The 19,600-nt window shown below is 37.0% G+C and overlaps 1 protein-coding gene across 3 annotated transcripts in view; it reads left to right on the plus strand.

Moving 5' to 3' along the window:
• The first annotated feature begins 1,457 nt into the window (after positions 1 to 1,457).
• Positions 1,458 to 19,600, plus strand: part of Cip4 (formin-binding protein 1-like Cip4) — a 66,025-nt gene continuing 47,882 nt past the window's right edge. For all 3 annotated transcript variants that reach the window (XM_074085756.1, XM_074085766.1, XM_074085775.1), the window contains exon 1: positions 1,458 to 1,690. In XM_074085756.1, the coding sequence (XP_073941857.1) occupies positions 1,667 to 1,690 (24 nt within the window). In that variant the 5' untranslated portion in view covers positions 1,458 to 1,666. The remainder of the gene's footprint in view (positions 1,691 to 19,600) is intronic.

The following is a 19,600-nucleotide window of genomic DNA, read 5'->3' on the forward strand; positions in this document are numbered from 1 at the left end:
TGCTGTCTAATCCCTGTGAAGCCACAGGTAAAGGCTAGTCTTTATAAAATTACAAATGTGGAGATAAAAGAGTATTTAGTTTCAAAACTTTTTATCTTTAGGAAATGCGTCGCAGTGCATTGGTTCGCCGGGGCTCCGACGGATCTCTGCTGCAATCGCGTGGTGACAGTGCTCCTCGACACATCAAAATATTCGTATCTAATGAGCTTGTGAGCTCAGAACATTATTAGTGAAAGTTATCTTCTCACAAATATATTATAGTGCCAGTTCAGGTTTCTTTTTTTATTATTTAAGCGCCTGCCAGTATGTTGTTTTGGCTATTCGAGAGAGGTCATCCATCATGTTTCAGTTGGAGTTTCAAAATTTCATGTAAAAAACCATTAAAGAACTTTTAGAAATAATTTTAGAGTGAAGGTTTTGGTATTGCAAGAGTTCTGTTGTTAGAGATTTAATAAAAAAATCAAATCAAAATAATTTATTTGCTAATAACTGAGTAGGTGCAAGTATTGTTAGTGTGTACAATATTCTTATGAGACTATGGTATGGCCGATAAGATATTATTATTACATTAAATCAAATTACATTAATTTCCATGACATTCATGTACACTGCATAATTAATTAACTTCTGTTTCATTTCAAATTAACACATCACATCCAATGAGGGCTATCGCGTATGAATTCGCCGCTAGAGGCGCTAGTGTAGCGTGAGGTCTCCGAAATGACAAATCTCATAGTTTTTGGGTGAGCTACGCGGGTTTATTTATAATTAGAATAATTTTGTGAATATTTTGCATTACCTGAAATTAATTATGGCAATTATACGTTACGGGGCAATGAATGTCTGTGTTTTGAGACAGTTTTGTCTTTCGGAAACTTTTGTCCTCCCTTTTATTTCCGAACAAAACGGGACTACGCAACACTGTGGATGCTCGATATTTTTATGGTACGGTTTTAAGGTGTATTAAATATGATTTTAATCTAAACTTTGTTTTCACGCACGTAATAACACTTTGAAAGCCACACTTGAAAACCTCACGCAACAGTGGTGCCATCTAGAAAGACAAAAAACGATAGCCCCCATTAAATTAAACTATCTATCTATGTCAAACCAAATAAATTCAAATTTATTAAATCAAAGTGACATTTCATTATATTATAAATTACATACAGTATAGTATTAATAACAAAACGTTTATTTCAGGAATTTAACTGCATTTAAGTAACCTCTGCGGGAGTGATGGTATTTAAATATATATTTTACAACCAAAAATAGCATTATTTGTTGGATTTGTGGTAAGAAACTATGGCTACTGAATTATTTCTGCGTAAGCTGTTATGTTTGGCTTAAAAATAAAGAAATATTCTTTACTTTACTGAATTACTGGTTTACCCATACTTCCTAGTAGTCAAATTGAACTGGCAACACTAACCATAGACAAGACCAGAATGTATAGTTTATTTGATTTGTTTCTCATTTCACGTTAGTCTGCGATGCAGCGAGTTTCTGTGTTACGATCGTCAGCCATGTTTTTCTTTGGTATGTGTTGAAATGGTGGTAGTGATAAAATTCAATTAAAACTGTGAAATAATTCTGAACGCTGGGAACTGTGAGTGTATTTTCAATGTGTTATTTGTTTGAGTGAGTTGATACCACTGCTGTGAAAATGAATTGGGGCACGGAGCTTTGGGTAAGTTTAAAATGTTCAGAAAGTTCAGTTGGTTTGGCGCATTTAAATTTACTGTTTTGAGTTATACTCGAGACCAATATCCCGATAGAAATCACACCGCAAATAAGAAATCATGCTTTTTTAAAATGTTAAGTGAATAAAGTAGTATATCATGTTCTTCAGTAAATAATTCAGCTGTGTCGTGAGATTAGTCAGTGTTGCAGTTGCAATGTAGAAAGTAACGCTAGGCTGGCTGGCATGATTTCCGTCCACACATGGTAATTTTTGTGGGAGGAGGCATTTGGACTGTCCAGGCAATTATTAACAAGGTTATATAGTTAACATTTTATAGTTATAAAACTGACCAGCCCTCACTGTAGTAAACCTTTAATCACTTCTCCATGTAATTGAACAATAACCAACATACATTCTTCTCAATGCTTCTTAAATAAGGGATCTTCCCCTTTGGCGTTTTTTATTCGTACGGAATTTCGTATAGTTATCGCCTTTTACTACCAGATTTATGTATTTACAATATTTAAAATTACAAAAAAGTTAATTAGGGAAGGAGAGATACTGATGCCTACTATGAGTCATTTTTGTTTCATGGTAAAGTACCATGGTTCTGACAACTTTGAAAGATATAAAATAGTTCACTAAAAGTGACTGAATTTAGAAGAAGCAAAAACACCATAAAAGTCAAAACAATAGGTAGGTAGGAAGCACAATAACATTGATTAGAATTGTAAGGGATGGGAGAGAGAGCCTTGGGTGGATCATATTATTTTTATTTTTATTGTGCGGGTGCACATTCAAATGTATTAGTTACCTTTTTAAAGTTATTCTAAAACTTTTTAGATTATTACTTAGGTCCTAATTGACTTAGTCACACTGGCTTCAGAAGAAAAATATTTTAGGCTATTGCAAATTGAGTCTTGTAAATGTGGTATACTGGATTAATCCACAGAGAAAGCAATTTATCATAACTTCAAATTCTATTGGGTACAAAACCTTATAAAGTTGGCACTCAAGGTACCATCAGCCAAATATTTGTTCTACCACCCTAAAGTTGATAATCGTTTGTATGTCATAAAACAATAATGCGAATAGACGTGTCTGTCAGCTTGAAAGTTCGACTTTAGCGACATATTCATTTGATAGGAACTTGTTTAAAAATTGATAGACCACTTATTTGCCTGATGGTACCTTACACACTAATTAGCCAAATAGTCAGAACAGTTTCTGGTAATTAAGTGATATCCATACAGATGAGGTGATGTGGCCAGCGTTATGGGAACCCTGCCACAGGCAGATCTATTAGATGGAGTGTTCTTTTTATATTTTCTATTGTTATAGTTATAAATATTTAGTTAAGATATCAGGTTAGGTCTTTTTGTTTTTATATGTATTGAAACTCATTATTGTACAAAATAATGTATTTATTTATATATTTACTTACATTTATTTATATTTTGTTACAACTATTATATACTGAGCGGCAAAAAATCTGGCCCTCAAATGTATGCAGAATCAATAATTTTGTATGAAGGGTGGGCCAAATTTTGTGCTGCTGAGTATATTATTATTGGACTCTAAAAATTAAATGAGTGGTGTTGATAATAAGAAATAGAAAATAAAAATATGTATGCAGTTTTAAATTTCACTCTCCATTCCTGAGCAAAAGCAGTCTTAAGTATTTGTTTTTGTAAGTATTAAACTATATGAATAAAAAATGTAAAAAGTATAAAAAGGCAGTTCTCTTCATTGGGAAATACTTAATTAGTGTTATTCTTGAGTGCACTAGTTAACTCATTTCCTGGCTCTATATCTTAAGGATAATGTGCCTGCTGTGTGGTGATTCATGCTTTTGCATGTGTATTTAACTGATGATTTAACTGTATGGAAATTCTGGATACCAAAATAAACAAACACAATCAAGGCATAATTTGTTGCCTAAAATGTTAAGTACATCAACTACAGAACAAATAATAACTAGAATATAATGTCAAATGTAACACAAGATTAAAAATGGTTGCATGTGGCTAAAAAGCCTTTATGTTAATTTTCCTGCTCAGTCGTAATGCATACTATTCAAAATAAAAAGTTTTTGGTAAATAAAACATTTTTAATATAAGATTTTTTTGCTGATTGTACTTTTTGACGATTTTACTTGCACTGTCACCCAAACTACATTTGCATACCAAGTTTCATGTCAATGTGATTAACTGTTGAAGAGTTCTGTCCTGTGGAGATGATTCTGGTTGGACCACCACAATGTCACTACCAGATTATTGAATTGTCACGCAATTAACATTAGTATGCCAAATTTCAAGTCAATCCGACTACTTCTCTGGCTACAGACAGACACAGAAAATGGGAGAAGTGAAACTAAATAAAAGCTTGTAAAATTAATTATTGCAGAGATAATAAAGGATTCCATGTTTTTTTATTACATTTTAGCAAGAGAGACACAGATTTTGGAATGAAATACACACTATAATATCTCTATTCCTCTTATTATTTATTCTATAGCATACAGTTAATCCTACAAAACAAAGTTCCTCCCTTAGTTCAGTGCAAAAAGGAACTTACTTTTTTTTAAAGCTGTAGGTATATCATTACTGATACAAGACTGTCATCTGAATAGACAATATTAAATTTGTAAAATTTGCATCCATATTTAGCAGATTAAAGCTCTGGCATGATAATGAGGATGATGCGAATGTCCTGCTATAATATATTATTATTTCATTCAAACATATAAACAACATTTTTAATGGACTCCAAAAAAGGTTATCAATTTGGTTGAATTTCTTTTCTTTTTTTTGTACTGTACATTAGAACCCCTTGTGTCATAACATAAAATTTAGTACTAATGTTAATCTGTATAATTTTATTATTCTAGCATTCTTTCAATCAGATTGAAAGAACTTACAAATATTTGCAATATGAGACATTTTGTTATGCAGCCTAAGGCATTTTGTTTTCTGGTTAGTAGATATTCTGTTCATCATCAGCCTAGAGCAGTCCACTGCTGGACATAGGCCTCTTCCATGGCGCGCCACAACACTATGTCTTCAGCCCCTCGCAGCCATCCGCCGCCAGCGACCCTCTTAAGGTCGTCCGTCCACCGTGCCTCAGGACGCCCTACGCTACGTTTTCCCGTCTGTGGTCTCCGTTCGTGAACTCGTCTGCTCCACCGCATCAGTCCTGCGACAGACGTGGCCAGCCCAACGCCATTTCAGCGAACTAATTCTTTGAGCAAATTCGGTGACTTTCGTTTTCGTTTCGTTCGGTGATATTTTGTTGTTTCCTCTTTATTTGACATTGTGGATTTCATTTCAGTTACTAAGGTAGGGCCAGCTTATCAGGTGCAATCACACGAGTCATAAAATCACTAATTTAGCTCTCACTCGCCCTTACGGCGTGGCAATGCGGTACCTCTTAAACCTAATGTTAAAACCCTTCGCATCAAGTATTAATTTTTATTTATAATTCTTGCTGTCGCCTGAAACTTTGTCTGCGTACCTACTAAGGGAACTTAGCACTCACCTGGAATAAAAGTAATCTGTTAATCAGTAATATCAGTAGTATAGTGTAGCTTTTCATTTGTGAAAGAATTTTTAGAATCTGCACAGAAGTTTCAGAGGTTGCCCCTACATGCAAACAGACAGTTACTACTAGATGTCCAATTCTATAAAAGTAATACTTTATCTCTGTCTGTGCTAATAACATCAATTTTAACTATCGTAAAATATAGCCTATTCGCACTTAAGATACATTAATACAAAATTATAATAATCGACCGTGACTTAAAAATAGAAGACGTGAAAAACAATTTTACAAAAGCACTTATGACACGAGATGGTAATGTTCGCGTTCCCTTGGACATCACGTAAGCGTGTGCTATACCCCGCCCCCGCGAAAAACGTCTGAAACTAGGTAGTGCAAAGATAAATTAAAGGAAAATCCTGATATAATTATAATGTGTAAGTGCTTTGTGACAATTAACATGAAAGGCCATGGTCTTCAGAATTACAAGTTTGTGTGCAGAATTCCATTTGCACGGACCGTGGTATGAACCACGTAACTTGTGTATGCTCAAAACCTATTCATTCATTCATTATCATTGAAATCAGTAAATTACTATGCTAATCTATCAACCATGCTCTTGTTTGTTTATAAAAATCTACCCGTCTAGATAGCTGGCAGTATATATGTACTTATCTACTATCATATGCTAGAAGCTTCGTGTTGTGTTAATCCTCTTGAGCCATAAAGACATGATGACATGATGCGCGCGTCACTTATTCTGCAAAACTGTAACAAAACCGCGAATACTACGTAGAGACAGGCCTAGTGTACTAAACATTGTAACTAATATTAAAGCAACACCTTTGTATCAATTTTATCTTAAAACGCCCAAGTATCATCTGATATCCAAATGGCCTGAATACTTAACAAATTTGTCAATGCGCCTACGCTGTACCTTCAGCAGTTACTTTAAGTAAACAGTGGTACTTCCCAGTACCGTGATCTCGTAACAACTTTATTTCCACCGGGTTGCCTGTTAGTTTGGCCATACTCGATAACTGTTTACAAGACGTCAGTGATGACAAGTATGAAATAGTGTACATGTAACACTTACTGTGACGTCTTGTTGCATCCGAAGACAACTCACGATTGTCTTACCCTTTTCTCACTCGCCGCTATAAGGTTTTATCGCCGATTTTTTTATATTAAATGCCGGGTTAACAAGAATTAGCTACTAGATTGTGCTGAAGTTGTATCGTATTCTACTTATTGAATAGAATCGGCGTGCGCTTGAGTTTCAGCTCATGTTTCTCGGCTTACCATGGTCGTGACTAGTCGCCACGCTGCGTGACACTACATCGCTGTGTCATGTTACAAATTGAATGACTCGTGTGATTCGAGGATCTTTATGCCAATATAATACACAAACAGTGAAAAACGTTTTGAAGAAATTAACCTTTCTCTTAACCTCTCTCCTAAGGTCTTACTTTTGTTTTTGTTACTACATCGCCACAAATTTTGGCCCACTCTATATAATAAAATAAAGTTACCTATTACTGCATAAATTTCAGAGCAAAATTTTGGCCGCTCACTATATACGTATACGAGTATTTATTAGGTATGTTCGAGTGAGAGTTTCTGTGCGGTAACATAAATGATTGAAAATACTTTTTTTCGAAGGCCAGATATACCTATACGTGTTCAATACATTGCTGTTTATGAATTTTATAAGTAAAATCATGTTTTTTTTCGTATACATACACACACATTGTACAGTTTCATTTGCAAACAAGATCCGACATCTGCTAACACTAATAAAGTCTGGCTAGTTTGGAATTTTGCCCTATTAGGAGTCTTATCGAAAAATTATTACGTTCGATAAGGAAAAAATATTAAATTTACTGTAGGTATAGGTTGTGGTCTCATTTAAAGTTAATTCCTAGGCGCTTGACGTAATCCAGCTTCAATTTTACAATGTATCATCCGCAGAAAGTAGGTCTTGCAAACCAAACAGAGGAATCACAGTAGAAAGATTTCCTGTCCCATTATTTTCACGTTGTAGGTATTCATGAGATTTAAGAAGCTTGTAAGACATATAATGTTAACAAAATGTTTTAATTACGAATAATTATAATAATTAATTGTCAACTTTTAATTTCCAGAACTGCGAACAGGTCATGTTCCACAATGGATCGCACTTTGAATAATATCTGCTGTTGTATATTGTGTGCTAATAGACTGCTTACAATTGCGTATTGTACCCAGTACTCGATGTACAGACTCACCGTCTATTCAATATCAGATGCATTTTAATTAAAATAAAACGCGTCACGCTATATTGATCGATAGTCCTCTCAAAATGATTTCCATTGTTGGATAGGGACTTCTGCACTGAACGGTTAAACTGCAGTTGTTTCTTGTGGGACTACGAAAACCTAAACAAGATAAGTAAGTAAAAAGTGAGTGAGTTTGTGAAAGATTCATTATACTAATGCCACGTTACTTAGGTATTCTAACTAGGTAGGCATGTATTACTATTTTATTATTTTTCCCATTACGCAGCGTGGTACAGTCAGCGTCCAAAGTCAGCGTTATTCATAACTCGCAACCTGCCCCGGATTCACACGGGTGCAATTTTGAAAAAAAGTCTTTAATTTATACACTTCGCATTTTTAAGTCCCTTTTCCCCAAAACTACGCGTCGACAGTGCCTATAATCATATACATATCATGAACATATATGAAAACAGTTCGTGAAAAAATATCTCTGATGGTGAAACCGCATTAAACAAATCCTTTGCGTAGTTTGAAAGATCTCAGCGTACATATATACATACACACAGACAGAAGGTGGAAAGTGACTTTATTTTATACTATATAGTCATCCATAACTTATAAATAGGTACCTGATTTAAACTGTGACCGTTCCTTATTATCTGACTGCAATTACAAGTAATGTTTTTTAATCAAAGTACGCTCGAACCAAATGAATCGTGACCCACTGTGGAACCTTTTTGTAGAAAAAAATCATAGTGACATCGCATTGCTTGTCAGGGGAATTTATTATGACACTTACTGTGAGAGCGTTCTATGGCGGGTCAGGAATCAAATGGTTCGACTGTACTTAAGCTCTCAGTTATTGATATGACAGGTTTCTATATTATATTGTATGCTTTCTGTTATCAAATTTATTTGGTCGAATAAGTTCTTGATAGTTCAATTCTTCTTAAACTAATTGTACGAAGCCGATTCAAATAATGTTAACCAAACAAGCAGATACTTTTCCGTTGCAAAATGGACGGGACGTCCTTGACTGATGAGCGGAACGAAAAACTTTGTTGGACTGTATGCCTGCCTATCTGGCGCCATTTTGTTCCTATCTACTGGCATATATCCATCTGATACCTAAGAGGACCGGAACCTTAAGTCTTTGTTTTGTTTATAATGTACAATTCAACGATTAAGTCTGTAAAAATAACCTACTTTTCTGAAGTCAGTCGCGAAAAAGCATGTCCTATCTATGATTAATATTTATTCGTAGACTAAAAAACATATTCATTAATTGCTTATGTGTATTCCTAAAAACGATTATCTTAATGCCGTTTTAGATTTGGACGATTATAATAATGTTCAGTTCCGTGAACACGGTTTTAAACCTGATGCTGCTAAGGATGTTTAGAACTAAAATGAACTTCAGTTGTTATAAATTAATTTCGGGTAGCGCCAATATTCGCATACTATTCGCTAGTCATATAGTAATTTTTGTCCGAATCATCGTTTGTCATAATTTTTTTCCCACTGAAACCTTACAGATTACTGAAATTTTGAAATGGTCATCATATAGAAAACTATAGGTAAGGTTTAAGATTTGTTTTATAACAATCTAGAACAATTATCGGATTCAGAGAATAAAGAGTTATGTCAAACGATCGTTCTGACAAACATTACATTCGGACTTCCAATAAGTAGGTATGCGAGCCGATATGGACCCTTAATTTCGACTTCAATAAATACAATCTATCTAATGCCTTTATACGAGCAATTCTTATATATTTATGTATGAATAAATCTTTATGGTACTTAAACACATGGAATTAACAAATAACAAAAGAGAAACATGTGTGATGTGTGTTGATTATGTGTGTAATATTTATTTACTTATTTGGGAAATCTCAAACAGCTCTATTGATTTTGATGAGATATGCGTATGTTTTCGGGCGAAAAATCGATCTTGCTTGGTCTTAACTTTTGGAAAACAGGTGTTGTCGAGTTTTAGCCCAAGCGAAGCTATGACGCCCGGGTTCTAATACTAAAGATGTAGACATTGTTCCATAATAGAAAATAGGCTATCTTTCATCCCGGCAAAGAGTAGTTTTCACGGGACGCAGACGTAGTTGCAGGCAACAGCTAGTCAATTTATAAACATAAAGTAAATAACCATAGAAATACTACAACGAGGTTATTTGCAGATTGACTAGGTTACACAACGGTCATTGCTCTAAACACGCACATAACCGCTTCGTATTGATATTGCAGTATCCGTTTTGTAATATAGATAGATGTATATGCGAGAGTGGTCAGTGTTGGCAAGCAACTACAGGGCCGGTGGCGGCACTAGATGGCGGCCCGCATTCCACGCGTTGCACTAGAGTACCTACCTACTTATTTACTTACCTACTAGTTGTGAAATGAGAACATTTGTAACTTACCACCTCTAATAGTAGATTGTTCAACAAGGGAGGAAAATAACCAATATCACACAAGTGCTCGGGTGCCAATATTTCGAGTGTTATGTTGATTCTTATTGAGTTACTTTAAGTACACAATAAGAGTTCCTGCGTCGCATTGGCACCTTTGCCAAAACTAAATCAAATTGTTGGTAAACAATAGATATGTTAAAAGTGTATGTAAATAATGCGTTACATAAAGAGCAGGTGTTACACAATCGAATTGGGTGCGACGTCCCTGAACTAGTTCGCTAACGTTTCGTAACGCGACCTGGATACTGGCTACAGTGTGATAGACGTTTTAGATTTTCTCAAATTAAATGCCCTCCAGTGGTGTCAATAAGAGAATATGCATTTTCTTTTCAAAATAAAATAGTCAAATGATTTATTCAATTATAATACAAGAAATAAGTTACAAAATACAGCCAGGCCAATATATGTCCAAATTAACAAGTGCAAAATTAAACTAAAATAACAACATAAATATAAACATAAACTTAATTACCAAAAATTCCAAACATTTGTGACCTGACAATTAAAATACATTGTTACAGGTTGAATCATTAAATTGATGTCTGAAAAGCAAATTAATGGAGTTGTCGACGCAATTTTATTTTATTACTAGACTGCCCAAAGGAGGGTTATTTAAAGGTATTGTTCTTTGGGTAGGTAAACTTAGAGTTGTATGAAGTCACGGCATGTATATATTTCAAAAGCATGTTCCTTTTCAAGTGCCTACTTTAGGAGAATTCGGCGTTTCCTCTCATTAACCCTCCGGCCTGAGCTTTTGGCACGTATTCAAAGTACATACATACTCGAAATCTCAAGTTTTTTCAGTATCGAGGTTCCTTCTTTCATCAAAGTTGTTATAATCTTTATCATTCATCTTACAAATACGAGTGTAAAGCAAATGTTGGTATCTATCATGATCAGCACGCTACTACGAAACTCGAAATTCGTGTCGTGCGGTCCCTCTGACACTTAAACTATTTAATACGAGAGCGAGAGGGACGGTACGATACGAACTTCGAGTTTCGTAGTAGCCCTGCAGACCTACAAAACTAACAAACTACCCGCAGATTGTTATTAACATTTGCATTAAGGAGGATCAAGAATGTATGTAAATTGATTCTCGTATCGAAAACCGTCCAATTCTCACGCTTTCATACTGTCCGCTTAATATCTCAATTTTAGTTCCAAAGTTATTAAAACATCGTCCAATACGGCACGAAACACGCCCTTACCTACAATTACCTCCATTTTTGTGATGTTGTACAGTTACGTTGATTTCTTTTTCAATCCCAGCTGTGGTACCGCCTTTTATTACCAATGATTAGGCGAATTCACATATATCTGACGAGTAACTGTTATACGAATACAATTTTTTTGTGATGTCAGTCAGTAATAGAGTTGAGTTTTTAGTTTTTTATAATTAAATAGAATCAACTGAAAATAATTATTTTGTGAGAATAGATCTTAAATATATTATTGATACCGTAACGTAACTCACTGAAGCAATCATGAAACGTCTATTATGTTAACAGTTGAGTATCAGTAGTATCTATAACAGTTGAGTGTAACTTAATGATATATCGTCGCTTAAATAGGAGACCACTTGGGGGCAGTAGTGAGATTAAACTATCGAATAGTATAAACGACGACGTCGACTGAAATAACCATGAACGAGTAGGTACTAACGTGTAATGTCTAAATCTATTAAATCAATTCGAGCATTCTAATGTTACCGAATACCCCACGACTTGCGATTTTGTCCGCCTGTGGGCCGGCAGAAAAAAGGTCCCGGCCTATTATGGGTACTTGTCGGGCGATGATCTCATCGCCAAAACATGGTCTTAACGTCTTACTGAATTAAAATATTCTATACACATTTATGATAACGACTATGTTCACTGAGCGTTCAATCATCGTGTACGTTATGATACTTTATAAATTAAAGAATTTAGTAATGAAATGAAATGACCGTGTGTTAACAAACCAAATTATATTCAGATTTTACTTTTGCTACGCGATTCATGGTCTAAACAAAGCCTTGCTTACAAAGCATAGGCGCGGCCCCTGAGTGTTCCCGACTTAATTGGACTAGTATCGGATTACCACGAGGCGTGACCTTTGCGCTACCCTGAAAAATATCTAGAAGGCTGCCACACCTGCTCACTTCGTAATTTATACTCGCTTAGTGACTAACGCTGTTTCTTTCTTTTCATGAAAGACAGAGGGCAATAAAATACGGTTTTATAACCTGTGAAATACGGCCACAAGATTCATTGTTTCGTACAACTTAGCTTTCCTCAGTACGGGACAATACCCTAGTTTTCCTCTAGTATTAAATTTACTGGTCCAGAATTAATTCTCTGCAATTTTTGCAAAATATTGTTAGGATGGATAAGGTCCTGAGAAGCCTTGCGCTGTTTTAGACTGGTATATTAGCGTGTAGGGATTTAGGTAGCCTGGCATACGTCCAGCACTCGCTGCTATAAGTTACGATGCAGGCGCGCGCCTCATTTGGCGAGTGGTAGCGGCAGGTCCAGTCGCGGACTCAGGCATAAAACCGGTTCGACGAGAATACGCAAGGCTGGTCCCGAGGTATAAGCTCAACAGTGAACATTCGATTCTATTGCCTCCCTTTAACCTTCTACGGTAACTTCTCTGGCCTAGGCCATGAAGTATGTTTGAAAATCCATTATTGTCCGCTGCTCTTAATTTTAAATTGCTTACTAAGTTCTCTGCCAAAGGAAAATTACGAACAGCCAACCAAACTACTCTGTAAGCATTTGCGATAGTGCGATGCATGCGATGTGATTTATGGTTGTATGGATAATGGATGGTTCTCTGGAGGACGGACGGAGGACACTACAGGACGGATGAATCTTTAAAACGGACGGATGGATGGACGGGCGGACGGGCGACGGACGGAAGGACGGACGGACGGAGGACGGACGGACGGACGGAATTACGACGGATGGATGGACTCGAACTACGGACGGACAGATGGATGTATGGATGATGGACGGACGGACGGACGGATGGATGGACGGACAGACGGACGGATGGATGGATGGACGGGCGGACGGACGGACGGATGACGAAGTGGATGTTGGACGGACGGACGGACGGACGGGCGACGGACGGACGGATGGATAAACGGACGAACGGACGGACGGACAGATGGATGTATGGATGGATGGACGGACGGACGGACAGATGGATAGACGGATGGATGGATGGATGGATGGACGGACGGATGGATGGACGGACGGATGGATGGATGGATGGATGGATGGACGATGGATGGATGGATGGACGGATGGATGGACGGACCGACGGACGGACGGATGGATGGATGTATGAAATATTTCCTCACATTGTTTGAGAAAAGCACTATACAAACCTCGTCCAGAACAGGATTGCTGGACTCGTTTTATCCGGCCTCGTCTACGACTCGGCGTCTACCCCGAATCGTCATCAATCCTTACTTCATGGCCTCTGCAGTAATGTACTATTTCTCAAACATGCTCGGAAATGTATGCGTTAATGCGATGGATGGATGGATGGATTTATGGATGGATGGATAAAATATTTCCTCACATTGTTTGAGAAAAACTATACAAGCCTCGGCCAGAACAGGATTGCTGGACTCGTTTTATTCTACCCGAACTCGTCCTTACTTCATGGCCTCTGCAGTAATGTACTATTAGTAATAAAGTTACACTATCTACGTAAACTTATAATGGATACATTTTTGTCAACTCGACACAGAATTATTACAGTACCGCGAGATATATGTGGTTAACAAAAAAGTAAAACCGACTCCAAACAAATAAAAAAAAATAACAATAAATGGAACCGACTACAAACCCTTCAAAATATTTTCCTAGGTGTACCTACTAGCTCGAAGTCGGTGCTTCAGCACGAGCCAGCATAAATATCGAAATAAAAAAACCGACACGCTCTTGGGCGGTTTTTGTTTATTACTTCATCACGTCTAAACCACTGAACCGATTTAGATGAAATTTGGTATACATATAGTTGTAGTCACAGAGATGGACATAGTATATTTTGTCCCGGAAAATTTGTATAGTTTCTGCGGGATACATTGTATACCGAATTTCATCTAAATCGGTTCAGCGATTTTGACGTGATGATGATGGCTGATGAAGTAATAAATAAACAGACTTACAAACTTTCGCATTCATAATATTAGTGGGATGGGATTAAAAGTAAGTGTTTTTTTATATTATGTATGTTGTTCGACAGTCAACGTCATAAATAAGTGATCACTTTTTAGGTATAGGTACCTTGTCGCTTTCAGTCGTTACACAATTTCGTATGGCTTATCAAACATGACGTTAAAGTGCCAAGGTACAAAAGTGATCTCTTATTTATTACGTTGACTGTACCTACACGATATGTCATTAATTAATTATATATTTATCTAATTAGTTATCAACATTTTTTTTTCACGTAACCCAACCTTTCAGACCGCCAGTGCCCTGTTGCCTGGTAAAATTAATTATATCGGAAATTAAAAGATCGATAATCGATACTATCGACCGTTTCAACGCGATATTGTCGATAACTAGTTGTTTCCTTCAACTTCGTCTGTAAAGAATACAATTCAATTCAATATTTATTCATGAACAATACAGTGATTGTGTTTGAACTTACATAATACATGCACTTAATAATAGAATTATTATTTTTATTGGATTAGGAATTTATTGCTATCCTGCGTTAACTATATCTTAATGGTGATTTTCCAACGGCAAGGCGAGACGAGAATTGAAATTTGCATGCATTCTCGCGCGCCCGCCGCGAGTAGCCGCGGGCCGCCGCGGGCGCTGCCATACAAATTTCAATTCTCGTGTCACCTCGTCTTTTCTCTCTATGTGTTATTCCAGACGTCCAGCTCATCCCTATCCCGTGGAAATATCGGGATAATATAATAAAATTAAAAGGAAAAACCTTTTTAAAAACAAGGTTTTATTAGAAAACTAAAAGGAAAAATAAATTTAAGTTACATGTATGTACCTACTAATTAAATACTCGTCATTATAAGAAAGCGTGTGTAGATAGTTAAAGTTCTAGAGACTGAATATGGATACTTAAATTACTGGCACTTGAGGTATCCCATATTAGCCATCTTAGGCCTCTAGGTTGGCAACGCATCTGCAATACCCCTAGTGTTGCTGATGTTTATGGGCGGTGGTGATCTCTTACCATCAGGAGACCCTCTTGCTCGTTTTCCATCCAGTCGAATAAAAACAATATATATTTCTCCTTTTTAGTTCATTTATTTTTTCTAATAAAAGCTTGTTTTGAAAAAGGTTTTATGGTTCCGGAGCCAAAATGGCAAAAACGCAACCCTTATAGTTTCGCCATGTCTGTCTGTCTGTCTGTCTGACCGTCTGCGGCTTTGCTCAGGGACTATCAATGCTAGAGAGCTGTTATTTTGCACGGATATATATGTAAACTATGCTGACAAAATGGTACAATAAAAAATAAAAAAATAAAATTTTTTTAGGCTACCTCCGATAGACGTAATGGGGGTGATTTTTTTCTCATCCAACCCTATAGTGTGGCCAGTGTGGGGTATCGTTGGATAGGTCTTTTTTTCGTTTCAGTAATTTGTTTGCGAAATATTCAACTTTAAACTTGGGAGATTCCGTATAAAATACGAAATCCTTAGAAAAATATTACTTAATTTTGTCGTAATGGCTACGGAACCCTATTTTGGGCGTGTCCGATAGGCTCTTGGTCGGTTTTTTTCTTTTAATTTTGTTTTTAACTGTTTAGAGGGTCGCATATTCACCCCGACCAAAGTACTCATCAAGACGAATCAAACGAGCCCAAACTCGATGCGGTTGCGTTATTTAATTACCGGATTCCTATGGTTACCTTCCAGCTCCATCATCAGATCAGCTTCATGACATAATAATAATGCATTGTCATCCGATTTACACATGCATGCTAAATTTCAGCTCAATCGGATGCCGGCAAGTGGGTCAAATTTAACTTGCAAGTTTTTGGTAAAAAAAAAAAACATTTTTAATAAAAGCTTTTTTTTGTGACTGTACTTTTTGTTGACAGTCTTGCAACCACACAAACTACATTTGCATACCATATTTCAAGTCGATGCTATTAACCGTTGAAGAGTTCCGTGCTGCGGAGACGATCCTGGCTGAACTACCAGGATGTCACTACCAGATTATTGTATTGTTACACAATTTACATAAGTATTCCAAATTTCAAGTCAATCTGACTACTGGAAGTGGTCAAAATATACTTGCAGAATTTGACTACAGACGGACAGACAGACAACGGGACAGGTGAAACTAAATAAAAGGTTGTAAAAAGTAGCCTTTATGTTATTCCAGCTATCTACGTACCAAATGTCATTGAAATGCTGTTTTAGTGTGAAGGAGTAACAAACAAACACACACACACACACACACACACACACACACACACACACACACACACACGCACACAAACTTTCGCATTTATAATATTTACTTATATATAGTACTTGTCAATTTAATTAGCTTGGCTGACAATTATATTTTTATTAGAAAGTTAACAGTGTGGATTTTACTTTATTATTTAAATTTATGTAATGGTTAAGTTACAGAAATAGCGTATCTTTAACTTCCCTTAAAAAAAAAGCCTGGGTGCCGGTAGCCCAGTAACACACTGTAGATAGGCAATGCTAATATATCAATACTGTGGAGTCAAAGTTATCGATACTATCAAAAATTCGATATATCGTTGCAACCCTACCTGTCAAAGGACGCCGCGTGCGAAGGTAAAGCCATAAATCGCACGCGGCATCCTTTGACAGAGGCGGCGCGTGTCAAAGCGGCGGCGCGATAGAAACACCGGCCATTTGCCGCTCGGCACGGCTGCCAAATTAGGGGTTTTCCCCTCAAATTTAGGGGGTAAATAACTGGGATGGGGTATTTTTAAGGATTTTTGGGAAGTTTTGCTTTTTATATTTATTTTGTATTTCTTATATTTCACATTATTTCTTGATATTTGCACGGATATATAATGAAAACTATCCCGACAAAATGATACTTGTACAATGAAAAATTTAAAAAAAAACATTTTGTGGGTACCTCCCATAGACGTAAAGTAGAGATTTTTTGTATGTAAGTAAGCCGATGGGTGGAAAATTAAAAAAAACTGAATGGTAAGTATATCAAACTTACAATCCTGCCTGATGTCATTATACGACATGTTGCTGTGTGTGTAATCATTCACTTTAATTCTTGTGGCACTACCTATACTAACATGTTTTAGGGGATTTCCAATTAATTATAGCAATTTTAGGGGTTTTTAACTTAAGTTTTAGGGATAAATATTTTTGAGAGTTGGTAACTCTGCGCTCGGCCCGCGCGCTGTTTGTGACGACGGGCGACGGGCGCGGGCCCGCGCACGACCCGCGCCCGCGCCCGCGTTCTGTGTGAAGGCTCCATATACCGCCATGCAAATACGCCCGTCGCGGGCCCGCGCACGACCCGCGCCCGCTCTCTGTGTGTGTTGCCCTTTAGTGACTAACGCTGTTTCTTTCTTTTCATGAAAGACAGAGGGCAATAAAATACGGTTTTATAACCTGTGAAATACGGCCACAAGATTCATTGTTTCGTACAACTTAGCTTTCCTCAGTACGGGACAATACCCTAGTTTTCCTCTAGTATTAAATTTACTGGTCCAGAATTAATTCTCTGCAATTTTTGCAAAATATTGATAGGATGGATAAGGTCCTGAGAAGCCTTGCGCTGTTTTAGACTGGTATATTAGCGTGTAGGGATTTAGGTAGCCTGGCATACGTCCAGCACTCGCTGCTATAAGTTACGATGCAGGCGCGCGCCTCATTTGGCGAGTGGTAGCGGCAGGTCCAGTCGCGGACTCAGGCATAAAACCGGTTCGACGAGAATACGCAAGGCTGGTCCCGAGGTATAAGCTCAACAGTGAACATTCGATTCTATTGCCTCCCTTTAAAGTTCTCCGGTCACTAGTCTCTGTTCCAAGGCTTGCGTCGAGTTGCTTTGCCGCCCAGTTGTAGGAACGATATTTTTGAATGCTAATCGCTGTATCTTGAGTTCGCGTTCTGCCACCATCCTACGCCATCTCTTTGCTCAACCGAAACGTGGTTTGGTAACCCTTTTAGTGGTCAAGTTTCAGCCGTTTTTCATTTTCATTCGGTTGTAAAATGCAGTCAATCAATCCGGTTCTCTGCAGAGGCAGTGATTCAGAGGAATCACTAGCAGCTACATGAAATAAAATTCTTTAAAACTTTGTTTGAAACACCATGACATCACACGTTATTCTGTGATCACTTAAAAGAAACTCCCAATTACCCAGTTCCGTTGAGAGAAAGCAGGAAAAGTATGTTTACTAGAATTATGACATGACAAAATTTGTCTCTGTTAACTACAGATGTAAAAGTTAAATGTCTTTTGACCGCATTTAAGTGTTGTGTGATTCAGAGAACCGCAATGTTAACTACTTTGAATTAAAAGGAATCATGTCTCCAAAGTAAAGTAAAAACAAAAGCAAATGCGAAGTGTGTTGTTGGGGAAAGTGTACGCAACGTTAGTTGTTCATTCGTTTCGGGATAGATATAAACAGCTCGATAATAGGCACTCAAGATCTAATTGCTAGATGTTTAACCTCCAGTAAAACGTAACACGAGCACTCAACGACAACAGTCATATAATATTAAAAGCTTATCCACGTACTGCAACTGCGACGCATCGGGACGTATTCGAAATTTAAAATCTTTCTCATAACAAGTCAACGATATTACTTTATCCGATACTACCCAGTTTGCGAGACCCTGAGAAAAAATGCGAGCTACACATGAGCCCGATGGAGGTGTAGCACTCGGGCAATTAGACGGCAATGGTGCAATTAGGTGATCCGGTGCGCGCGCGCTTGCTAAACGCCGTTCAAAACTCGCCTTCATTTACACGAAACGCAATACAATACGAACTTTTGTTGCATGAAAATCAATGAAAACCCTCTCGACTTTAAGAATGTTTTGACCTATTCAGCTTCTAAATTTCAATCTTAACAAGGCACTTTATACAAAGTATCTAATTCAGAAATACGATTCTTAAGAGGATTTCGTATATTACATAAGCAAAGAATGTGAACGCGGCCTTTAAAGTGTCATGTGAAAGTTCCACGTTTTCACCGTTGCACGTTTATGATAAATGTTAGCTCATAGATCTTCTCGAAAAAATTATCAGATTTTTACAAATTTACATTCGTTACATACAGACTAAAAATGATAAGGTAGTTTAAGATAATTATGTCTTAGGTCGGCAAAACAGTATCAGTGTTATTTAACAACGAAAGAGAAGCCTCGTTAATCTAATTGTCGTGTAAATTTAATTGCAGCGTCATAAATCTATTACAACTTGCAAAATGTTACATTTACATGCGTAAAAGATAATATTTGGTAATCAGGCTAAACGCGTTTTTATTACAGTATAAAACTTATCGATACGCGCCAAATTGAGTAATGTTATGAAAAATAACACTTTCTCACGCGAATTTAAAACAACAAATCGAAGGTCAATGTCTGTTACTCAATCGAACCAGTCGCCGAAATTTATTCAAACGAATTAAAAGCGAAACTACTG

The sequence above is a fragment of the Choristoneura fumiferana genome, chromosome Z (assembly GCF_025370935.1).
Source record: "Choristoneura fumiferana chromosome Z, NRCan_CFum_1, whole genome shotgun sequence".
Classification (NCBI taxonomy): Eukaryota; Metazoa; Arthropoda; class Insecta; order Lepidoptera; family Tortricidae; genus Choristoneura; species Choristoneura fumiferana.